This window comes from Mastacembelus armatus, chromosome 21 (assembly GCF_900324485.2).
Source record: "Mastacembelus armatus chromosome 21, fMasArm1.2, whole genome shotgun sequence".
Lineage (NCBI taxonomy): Eukaryota > Metazoa > Chordata > Actinopteri > Synbranchiformes > Mastacembelidae > Mastacembelus > Mastacembelus armatus.
Window position 1 is genome coordinate 22,777,465 of NC_046653.1, and position 12,133 is coordinate 22,789,597.

The 12,133-nt window shown below is 40.3% G+C and overlaps 2 protein-coding genes across 2 annotated transcripts; one reads left to right on the forward strand and one right to left on the reverse strand.

Annotated features, from left to right (window-relative positions):
• Positions 1-3,621: 3,621 nt before the first annotated feature.
• LOC113122883 (trace amine-associated receptor 13c-like) lies at positions 3,622-4,467 on the reverse strand. The gene has a single exon (XM_026294528.1). It carries the CDS (start codon positions 4,465-4,467, stop codon positions 3,622-3,624), a length of 846 nt encoding a protein of 281 aa, XP_026150313.1.
• Positions 4,468-10,353: 5,886 nt separating this feature from the next.
• On the forward strand, positions 10,354-11,481 carry LOC113123140 (trace amine-associated receptor 8a-like; the record flags this gene model as incomplete). Its single annotated transcript, XM_026294964.1, has 2 exons — positions 10,354-10,517; positions 10,665-11,481. Coding segments are annotated over 2 exons (981 nt in total), but the record flags the coding sequence as incomplete, so codon positions are not given.
• Positions 11,482-12,133: the final 652 nt, after the last annotated feature.

Below are 12,133 nucleotides of genomic sequence, written 5' to 3' on the forward strand. Positions count from 1 at the left end.
ACAGCAATACAACCAAACGATGCTATGTGGGTCCCAGCAGGCCTCAGTCCTGCATCACACAATTCTTAACAACCAGGTTTACCTCAGTTTGGAGTCACAATCTGAACATATGATAAAGCTTTAATTTAACCTACAAGACTTACAGTTATATAACCTCAAGACAAACACGATCATGGTTGGACTGTGGACAAACTGTGCAAACATGTTCACAGTGAGTCCAACATAAGAACAGTAAAACATAGGACCACATAGAGAAAGTGAAGATCTGTGTGTTATTATAAAGGAAGAGTATTATGACTTATTCACTGTGAGAAAGGAAATATTTCTTTAAAATCCCTTGTATATTTTATGACAGATGTCTTTTTATTCCTTCTTTCTGATTTCTCTGACAAACCATAATAAAACTTTACTTAAATGAACAGATATAGTATCTGTCCAAGGCATATTCAGACCTATAGCATTATAGTTGCTTCATTCAACAATAATCAGATGATTAATAACAAGAATTAACAAACTCCAACAAGCTTTGCCTTTGTGGTGGATTTTCCCTGTATACTGAGGGAAAGCAGCAGCTGATTAGATCTGATGTAGGTTTTGAACAAATATGAAGCTGCAGTTTAGGAATTACTCAGTATAAGAAGCTGTGTGTATAACTAAAATCACAGCCATTTGTTTATGATATTTATCATTCATCAAATATACATACATTTGTAGTAAATTTAAATGATTTAACCAAAAGAGGAGAATTAACATACATTATTAAGAGACAGCTCATGCAGAACCGGCCTCTCTGTTTGGAGCTTGAGCCTCCCGTATTGTGACACCTGAGGAGGCACTGCACCCAACTGTCCGGTGCCCACGACCCCAAAGTCAAGTCATGGACGACCTTCTGACAAGGGCCTATAATGCCAATGCACGTGCTGGCCATCTTGGTAGTTCACAGGTGCAGTTTATGTTTGCCTTATCGGCCTCTTTACAGGACAGCACTACTGCTGCTTCTGCTATTGCATTTAGCGATGCAGCATTGCAGGCTTCTGCCCTGTTGACATGTGAGCTGGGTCGGATGATGTCATTTCTAGTCCAGACTCGCTGTCAGGTTTAGCTGGCACAGTTGGCATTGATGGAGCAGTGTTGCAAAATCCTCCGTAGTGTCCCTGTGGAACCTGGAGAATTGTTTGGTTCGGCTGCATCGGAGGTGCTGGGGTGAACCATTTGAGCTCCGGAGACTAGACAGCAGCCTTTGGGCCTCAGTAGACCCATGGCTCATCCACCCACATTGAGACTTCTGACAGCAGCCCCCAGGACCCGCCTAGAACTCACCCTACCACCGGTCCTTACCAGCAGCACTGGTAAGGACCCCCCATAAGGGCAGTGGGAGCAGGGGATGAAACTTCATGGCCGGCTGTCGAGTTTTTCACCCAGTAGCACCTCAGCTGTTGCAGTTCTGACACTGGCCCCCTGTTTCGAACCAGGTCAAAATGACCATCATCAGTGACCCAGTAAGACCCCTGGCGCTGGATCAGGAGTTATCCGTCCTCCTGGCCAAGGGCACAATTGAGGCAGTAGTACGAAGACTCAACAAGTACGTGAAAGTGTAACCGTTTCATATGCTAGTATGGATAATTATAATAACTGTAATATTGTTCACAGAAACACAACTGAACTGGTTTTTTTTCTGGTTATCTTGACCCTTAAACAGATCCAGTCGTGCTGTGAATGACTTCTAATGAACTCAATTCAAACATCTTACTGATAGTACTAAAACACTTTGGAACTGTGTATTGTGAATGTTTAGCAACACAAAAATACATGACAGAACTAAATGCTGGAGTATCCTGTCTCCTAAAAGACATTTGCTATTAACAGTTATCAATATACATGATGGATGTGCCAAGAAATCAGTGAGCATTTCTATGGAGATCATGTGGCCCCAAAGAGGGGGTTATCAGACCATGTCATCATAAATCTTCAGGACTCTACAACAAGACCACTCTCCAACCCAAACCTAACATAGAGTGCACATCCAATGTTTTTGAAAGCCCCAGGTCACATCTGGCACAGCTCATTGTCCAGTGTGGCTGATGGCTGTCATGCATGTGATGTTAATTTTTCTTTATAACTTATCATCTTCTTTTAAGATAGCTACACATTTCAAGATGGCAGAGGGCAACATGCTGTGACACTGCAAACATTTTTGGCCAATACTCTTTAAATAAGCACCAGTTCCTGGGTCGGGCCTGGTTGGATCATAATCCAGAGAGACACAGAGAAGGATCATCAGTGTCCTCCAGCACCACTGAAACACCTTCTCTTCAGCTGCATCCACACAACACAAGTAACATAATAGGACTAAAGCCTGTTTCAAGAATTGCTGCTGGTTTGGACAGCCCTGTCACCAGCAGACAAATTTAATTATCCCCAACAAACAAACCTAGAAGGCCTTCTGCACCAAATATGTCAATCAAGTCATCATGATTATATTTGAAGCACCATGCTACCATATCCACCTAAATACTCTGCTAGTCTTTGAAAGTAATCAACATTTATTCTGGCATGAGAAAAAGTTATTCAGTACAAACATTCCTCTCTAATTTCATGTTAGTCTGCTGATACTATCACAGCAATACAACCAAACAATGCTTTGTGGGTCCCAGCAGGCCTCAGTCCTGTATCACACAATTGTTAACAACCAGGTTTACCTCAGTTTGGAGTCACAATCTGAACATATGATAAAGCTTTAATTTAACCTACAAGACTTACAAGACCTCAAAACAAATACAGGATCATGGTTGGACTATGGACAAACTGTGCAAACATGTTCACAGTGAGTCCAGCATAAGAGCAGTAAAACATAGGACCACATGAAGTGAAATTCTTATTATAAAGGAAGAGGATTATGATCAATTTATAGACTGTGAGAGAGGACATATAAAAAACATTGTATATTTTATGACATATGTTTTATATTTCTTCTTTCTGAGTTCTCTGACAAACAATAAGAAAGCTTTACAGATATGAACAGATATAGTATCTGTCAGACTGATAACATAATGGTTGTTTTATTCCACTATAATAAGAATTAAATTCTTACAAGCTTTGCCTTTGTGGTGGATTTTCCCTGTATACTGAGGGAAAGCAGCAGCTGTTTAGATCTGATGTAGGTTTGAACAAATATGCAGCTGCAGTTTAGGAATTATTCAGTATAATAAGCTGTGTGTATAACTAAAATCACAGCAATAAAGTTATGATATTTATCATTCATCAAATACATATAACTTTAAAGTAAATGTCAGTAACAAAACGATGGGGATACAAATATATTACTGACAGAGGGTAATGCAAATATCATGCAGTCACTTTTCCTACAGATTTCTCTTCCATTACATGAAGAATGCCTCTTATTTCTATTTTAAAATTCACAGAGTGAAAGGGAGAAAGCAATTGTTTTGTTTGCTAATAAAGTCTTTTTCACTGAACTCACATCATTATATTTGTATTGATTTAAAGAATGTGTCTGGTCTGACTAGAAAGTTATTAAAGTGTCGTATTAAAAATTAACAAGTTCAAATACATTTTCTCAGCACAGTAAACGCCTTATTTCAGTCACTCCATTGTGTCATTTTAAAGTATGTTGGTGTCACTAGAGCCAGACTTCAGTATTTGAAGTGTAACAATAAGTATAATACATTTTCTAAACCAGGGGTAGAAAAAGGCATAGATCAGAGGGTTTAGACAGGAGTTAAAATAGAAAACACATAGTACAAAGGCAGCAGATGAAACATTGAACAAAGTTTCCTGATCTGCAAGACTGACACAATAATAAGGACAGAAACAAATGATAAAGACGCCTACAACAACACCAAGAGTCCTGGCTGCTTTGAGTTCAGATTTTTTAGCAGTTACTTTCCTTGAACCCTGGACTGTGACAGTTGTAATGTGAGACCTCATGGCACGAGCCTGAGACACAGCCACCACAAATACTCTCATATACAGAACCACAATAACAGTAATGGGAAGAATGAAAGCCAAAATAAGATTTGCAACTCGTTCACTTTTGCTGAGCATTATCACACACTCTCCGACACATGAATTATATTGGCCTGGTTGTTCCTGATTATCTTTCGATAACACAATAAAACACATAACAGAACATATCCAACAGAGACAAACACAGACTTGAACTCTTTTTTGAGTGACTCTGATGGAGTAATGCAGAGGGTCACAAATAGCCACATAACGGTCAATGGATATAAGAGTCAAGTTTCCTACTGATGAAGAAGTTATAATATAATCTAAACCACAAAACAGAACACACATGAGGTCACCAATGTACCAGCAGCCATCTATGAACATAATGTGAAACAACAGGAGGAAGCCCACGAAGAAATCTGAGACAGCCAGAGAGAGGATGAGGGAATTGGTGGGAGTGTGGAGCTGCCTGGAGAGGAAAGACAGCAACATACTCATTGTTTGTAGTATTGATTATCATTAAAGATAAAGATATAAGCAGCTCAAATAACAAATTCAACAGCACATAGAGAGAAAAAAAGACATTTTTCCACTATCATTTCTTTGGCACAGCTACTAGACTACTGTAGTGATGAAATATGTGTCTACTTGAAGTGTGAGATGGAGATGATGACCAACAGGTTGAGAGCTGCAGTGAGCAGAGAGATAAAGGACAGTATCATGTAAATCAGCACAGTGTCAGAGAGAGGATGCTTTGGCTTCACACAGGAGGTGTTTAGCTGTGGAAAGCAGAGTTCAGTTTCCTCCATCAGAGAGAGGAGAGGAGACACTGCTGAGCTCTGACAACTCTCCATATGCACGCTCTTAAGGCTGTGCAATTGGGCAATTAGTTGAAAGGGGTGTGTTAAAAAAAATAGCAGTGTCTGCCGTTGACTGTATAAACTCAAAACTATTTTGTGCAAACGTTTTTGTTTCTAGGATTTAGCAATCCTGTGAATCACTAAACTAATATTTAGTTGTATGACCACAGTTTTTTATAACTGCTTCACATCTGTGTGGCACGGAGTCAACCAACTTGTGGCACCTTTCAGCTGTTATTCCACTCCATGATTCTTTAACAACATTCCACAATTCATTTACATTTCTTGGTTTTGCTTCAGAAACAGCATTTTTGATATCACCCCACAAGTTCTCGATTGGATTAAGTTCCGGGGATCGGGCTGGCCACTCCATAACATTAATTTTGTTGGTTTGGAACCAAGACTATGCTCGTTTACTAATGTGTTTGGGGTCATTGTCTTGTTGAAACAACCATTTCAACGGCATGTCCTCTTCAGCATAAGGCAACATGACCTCTTCAAGTATTTTGACATATGCAAACTGATCCATGATCCCTGGTATGCGATAAAAAGGCCCAACACCATAGTAGGAGAAACATGCCCATATTATGATGCTTGCACCACCATGCTTCACTGTCTTCACTGTGTGTACTGTGGCTTGAATTCAGAGTTTGGGGGTCGTCTCACAAACTGTCTATGGCCCTTGGACCCAAAAAGAACAATTTTACTCTCATCAGTCCACAAAATGTTCCTCCATTTCTCTTTAGGCCAGTTGATGTGTTCTTTGGCAAATTGTAACCTCTTCTGCACATCTTTTTTTTTAACAGAGGGACTTTGCGGGGGATTCTAACTGTCACAGTACTTACAGGTAACTCCAGACTGTCTTTGATCATCCTGGAGCTGATCATTGGTTGAGCCTTTGCCATTCTGCTTATTCTTCGATCCATTTTGCTGGTTGTCTTCCGTTTTCTTCCACGTCTCTCTAGTTTTGCCCTCCATTTTAAGGCATTGGAGATCATTTTAGCTGAACAGCCTATAATTTTTTGCACCTCCTTATAGGTTTTCCCCTCTCCAATCAACTTTTTAATCAAAGTACGCTGTTCTTCTGAACAATGTCTTGAACGACCCATTTTCTTCAGGCTTTCAAATGCATGTTCAACAAGTGCTGGCTTCATCCTTAAATAGGAGCCACCTAATTCACACCTGTTTTTTCACAAAATTGATGACCTCACTGATTGAATGCCACACTGCTATTATTTTGAACAATACTGTATATATCACCTCTGGGGGTCATCCTGGGTCACAGGTGACTTTTTGATATAATTACTCGAATTGCGCATGCACGAAGGGAACATTCAGTGCTTGTTATTATTTTGAACAATACTGTATTCCGGCGTCATCTGAGGCTCTTTTCCTCTCATATGCAGTGCGACTTGCGTAGCATGTGACACACTCCTTAACAGTCGCTGGGAGATCCATGACCCCATCGGTCGGAGATGCGGAATTCCGCCCTCCAGGGTCTGCAACTGTGGGTTTATGGACCTCAGGTACGTGTTTATATATTTCGGTTTTAACTTTTGCTGTTAGGAACAGACATGACTGTATTAACTCTGTTCTTGTGTCACAAACTAATGTTCTAGTTTCTCGTTTATTGTATGATCATGTTGTCACCATATGTTGCCAGTACAATTATCATTTCAGGATCATCATCACAAACTAGTAAGTTTCCACCTTATCAACTCTCTACGACAGCCCCTCATTTTGGGATACCCTTGGCTCTGACTACATAATCCTAGAATAGATTGGACAGAAGGACAGGTCCTGCAGTGGAGTGATTACTGCGCCAAGAACTGTTTCACTCCAGAGACCGACACTCCGGCAGTCCTGGCATTAGATTTTAACAGGGGATCAGACCAAGAAAGCAGTATTCCCTCTGAGGAGCTTCGGGGAATACCTAAGGGCAAGTAGGAGACCTACCCTAACCTCTCTACGGTACCTGCGTGTTACAGGGACCTGAAGGAGGTTTTTACAACATCATAGATGCTACAATTGTGCCACTGACTTGATACCTGGTAGTCTCCCACCTAAGGGATGATTATAATCCCTATCAGATAAAGAAAGACAAGTGATGCAAGACTACATACAAGACTCGTTAAGATCCATAATTATTAGACCTTCTTCTTCCCCAGTCGGAGCTGGTGTCTTCTTTGTAGAGAAAATGGACAAGACACTACACCCATGTATAGACTATCGCAGGCTTAATGCAAACACAGTTAAAAATCCCTATCCATTTCCTCTGTTAACATCAGCGGTCGAACTCAAGTGAGCCAGCAAATTTACCAAGTTAGACCGACATAAAGCTTATCACTTGGTATGAATCAGACGATGATGAGTGGAAGACGGCTTTCAGCACACCCACAGGATATTAAGAATACTTAGTAACGCCATTTGGACTCTCTAACACCCCAGCTATTTTCCAAATAATGGTAAATGATGTATTGCGGGACATGATCAATGACTTTGATGATTGGGATTGAGGAGAATGGCAAACCCAATGCACTGTCCAGACTTCAAAACACTGGAAGCGCACCCGAGGACACGGGACCAATCCTGCCGACTTTGTTCATTGTGGGAGCAGTGACCTAGACCGTTGAGTCATGTGACAAGGAGGCCACCAGGGATCAACCTACTCCTGCAGGTTGCCCACCCAATCAGCTAAATGTTCCGCCGGAGTTACAGGGCGACGTGATCCAATGGGCCCAAACATCTACCTTCAGTCTCAACTCCCCAGGGATCTGGGTTCTGGGTCACCAGAATGCTCTTCATGGTGGGTCAATGACTCTGGTGGTCATCGGTCCAGGTGGAAGTAGCGGAATATATCACAGCTTGTCCAGTTTGTGCACGGTATAAATCAATCATGCAGAAACTGCCCGGGTTCCTCCAACCACTTCCAGTACCCCATCAACCCTGGTCCGATATAGCCTTGGACTTCAACACTGGACTTTCACCTTTGCAGGGGAATACCGTTATTCTCACCGTCAGACAGGTTCTCATGTAACTAATACTGTAATACTGATTACAGAAACCAAACTGAACAGTTGTTAATTTTCTGGTTATTTTGACCTCCAAACATATCCAGTCATGCTGTGAATGACTTCTAATGAATTCAAGCATCTTACTGATAGTACTAAAACACGTAGGTACTGTGTATTGGCCCCGTGATGGACAGGTGACCTGTCCAGGGTGTACCCCTGTCTTTCTCCCAAAAGACAGCTGGGATAGGCTCCAGCAGATCCCTGGGACCCTGGTTAAGGAATAAGAGGGTATAGATGATGGATGGATGGATGGAACTGTTTATTGTGAATGTTTAACAACACAAAAATACATAACCATTCCTGTTGAGAATGCTTTTTTATTCTTTTTTCTGAATTCTCTAACAAACCATTCCACTATAATAAGACTATTAATAACAAGAATTAACAAACTCCTACAAGCTTTGCCTTTGTGGTGGATTTTCCCTGTATACTGAGGGAAAGCAGCAGCTGTTTAGATCTGATGTAGGTTTTGAAAAAACGTGCAGCTGCAATTTAGGAATTATTCAGTATAAGAACCTGTGTGTATAACTAAAATCACAGCCATGAGTTTATGATATTTATCATTCATCAAATATACATTCATTTGTAGTAAATTTAAATGATTTAACCAAAAGAGGAGAATTAACATACATTATTAAGAGACAGCTCATGCAGAACCGGCCTCTCTGTTTGGAGTTTGCATGTTCTCCCTGTGCTTACGTAGGTTTTCTCCAGGTACTCTGGTTTCCTCCCACAGTCCAAAAACATGTATGTCAGGTTGATTGGTGACTCTAAATTGCCCATAGGAGTGAGTGTGAGTGTGTGAGGTTGTTTGTCTCTATGTGGCCCTGTGATGGACTGGTGACCTGTCCAGGGTGGACCCCTGCCTTTCACCCAAAGAGAGCTGGGCAGATCCCTGGGACACTGGTTAGGACTAAGTGGGTATAGATGATGGATGGATGGATTACTTATAACTGGGATGAAATAAACACCTGTTAAGAATTTTGGAATAAACTTGTTTGTGTTGAACCCCAAAAAGTAGAGGGTCCACCCGTTCCACAAACACAAAAATATGAACACCACCTAATGGGTCCCTGTTGTGATAAAACTGGGGCCCTTCAAACAATAATTGCCTTATGTGTTGATGAGTTATAGACCCCAGGTGTAAAAATTATGATCTCAGCAACAAAGGTTTGTTTACTTGACTTGTTTCTTAACATCAGTATAAGAGGATTCTACAAAAATAATGTGGTTTGGTCTAAAGACCAAAACTACATTAACACTCTTCTTGGTTAAAAAGAAACTTTAGCATCCCCAGATGCTAAAGGGAACCTTAGTAGGAAGGCAAAAGGTACCTGTACTTGACAAAGCAACAGTATTTGTAATGGGCTGAAAATAATCAAGTTATACTCAGAGTTAAAGTTTTAAAGGGAAAATGGAAAGCTCTCCTAGTAGGGCCCTATAAAACAACAATTACCTCATGGGGTGATATATTGTGGCAGGACAAAGTTTAAAGGGGATCTCAGCCACAAAAGTTTGTGTTTACTTTGATGAATGACTTGTTCTCAGACAATGTTCGCATCATGTTTTGATGTGAAGAAGCTGCAACATGTCAGGTTGGACAGTCCAGTCACCAGCAGAAAAAAGTAATGTCAAATCCTCAGCAGTACCCCCAACACACAAACCTAGAAGGCCTCATGCTCCAAACATTTGCTGCTACCAAGTCCTCATGATCCTATCACCAGTACCATGCTACCATACCCACCTAAATACTCTGCTAGTCTTTGCAGGTAACCAACATTTATTCTGGCATTAGAAAAAGTTATTCAGTACAAACATTCCTCTCTAATTTCATGTTAGCCTGCTGATACTATCACAGCAATACAACCAAACGATGCTATGTGGGTCCCAGCAGGCCTCAGTCTTGCATCACACAATTGTTAACAACCAGGTTTACCTCAGTTTGGAGTCACAATCTGAACATATGATAAAGGTTTAATTTAACCTCCAAGACTTACAGTTATGTAACCTCAAGACAAACACAGGATCATGGTTGGACTGTGGACAAACTGTGCAAACATGTTCACAGTGAGTCCAACATAAGAAAAGTAACATAGGACCACATACAGAAAGTGAAGATCTGTGAACCCAGCACTATGAACGCTTTTTATATGGCACAAAACATGTAGTTTGGTCCTTAAATCTTAACCCTTTATTTTTGTTGGAGTACTCTGTTGTATCTCATACTGACAATAAGGGGTAACTTTGGTGTCCAATAGTGAGATTTTGTGAAGTATTATCAGTGTGTCGTGTCCTTGTAGGAGAACATGTTTGCATTTTCCCAATGTGGTACAAATATGTCAGACTGACAAGGAGGAGGGACATTAGTTCAGTAATTAGGAGAAGATGTCAGAGGAGGAACAAATTAGCTGGAGAGTTGTCAGAGCTCAGCAGTGTCTCCTCTCCTCTCTCTGATGGAGGAAACTGAACTCTGCTTTCCACAGCTAAACACCTCCTGTGTGAAGCCAAAGCGTCCTCTCTCTGACACTGTGCTGATTTACATGATACTGTCCTTTATCGCTATGCTCACTGCAGCTCTCAACCTGTTGGTCATCATCTCCATCTCACACTTCAAGTAGACACATATTTCATCACTACAGTAGTCTAGTAGCTGTGCCAAAGAAATGATAGTGGAAAAATGTCTTTTTTCTCTCTATGTGCTGTTGAATTTGTTATTTGAGCTGCTTATATCTTTATCTATGTTGCTGTCTTTCCTCTCCAGGCAGCTCCACACTCCCACCAATTCCCTCATCCTCTCTCTGGCTGTCTCAGATTTCTTCGTGGGCTTCCTCCTGTTGTTTCAAATTATGTTCATAGACGGCTGCTGGTACATGGGTGACTTCATGTGTGCTCTGTATTATGGTTTTGATTATATTATAACTTTTTCAGCAGTGGGAAACATGGTGCTCATATCCATTGACCGTTATGTGGCTATTTGTGACCCTCTGCATTACTCCATCAGAGTCACTCAAAAAAGAGTTCAAGTCTGTGTTTGTCTCTGTTGGATCTGTTCTTTCTTCATTTTCTTTGTGTTATTGAAAGATAATCTGAAACAACCAGGCCAATATAATTCATGTGTTGGAGAATGTGTGATAATCCTTAACAAAAGTGAACAAGTAGCAGCTGTTTTTTTTTACTTCATTCTTCCCATTACTGTTATTGTGGTTCTGTATATGAGAGTATTTGTGGTGGCTGTGTCTCAGGCTCGTGCCATGAGGTCTCACATTACAACTGTCACAGTCCAGGGTTCAAGGAAAGTAACTGCTAAAAAATCTGAAGTCAAAGCAGCCAGGACTCTTGGTGTTGTTGTAGGCGTCTTTATCATTTGTTTTTGTCCTTATTATTGTGTCTGTCTTGCAGATCAGGAAAATTTGTTCAATGCCTCATCTGTTGTCTATGTAATATGTCTGTACTATTTTAACTCCTGTCTAAACCCTCTGATCTATGCCTTTTTCTACCCCTGGTTTAGAAAATGTACAAAAGTTATTGTTACACTTCAAATACTGAAGTCTGGCTCTAGTGACACCAAGATATTTTAAAGCAGCACAGTGGAGTGACTGAAATAAGGCGTTTACTGTGCTGAGAAAATGTATTTGAACTTGTTAATCTTGAGTCAGTCACTTTATGCACTTTCTTGTCAGAATAGATATGTTCTTTAAATGAATACAAAGGTTTGATGTGAGTTAAGTGGATAAGACTTTATTGGCAGCCAGAACAATAGTTTCCTCACTTTGATATAAAATAGGCAATTTTCTTGTGATGGACAAGAAAGCTGTAAGAATAGTGACTGCATATCTGCATTACCATCTGTCAAGTTGGTAAGTCAGTGACATTTACTTCAAAGTTATATGTATTTTATGAATGATAAATATCATAAACTCATGGCTGTGATTTTAGTTATACACACAGCTTCTTATACTGAGTAATTCCTAAACTGCAGCTTCATATTTATTCAAAACCTACATCAGATCTAAACAGCTGCTGGTTTCCCTCAGTATACAGGGAAAATCCACCACAAAGGCAAAACTTGTAGGAGTTTGTTAATTCTTGCTATTAATCATCTGATTATTGTTGAATGAAGCAACTATAATGTTATAGGTCTGAATATGCCTTGGACAGATACTATATCTGTTCATTTAAGTAAAGTTTTATTATGGTTTGTCAGAGAAATCAGAAAGAAGGAATAAAAAG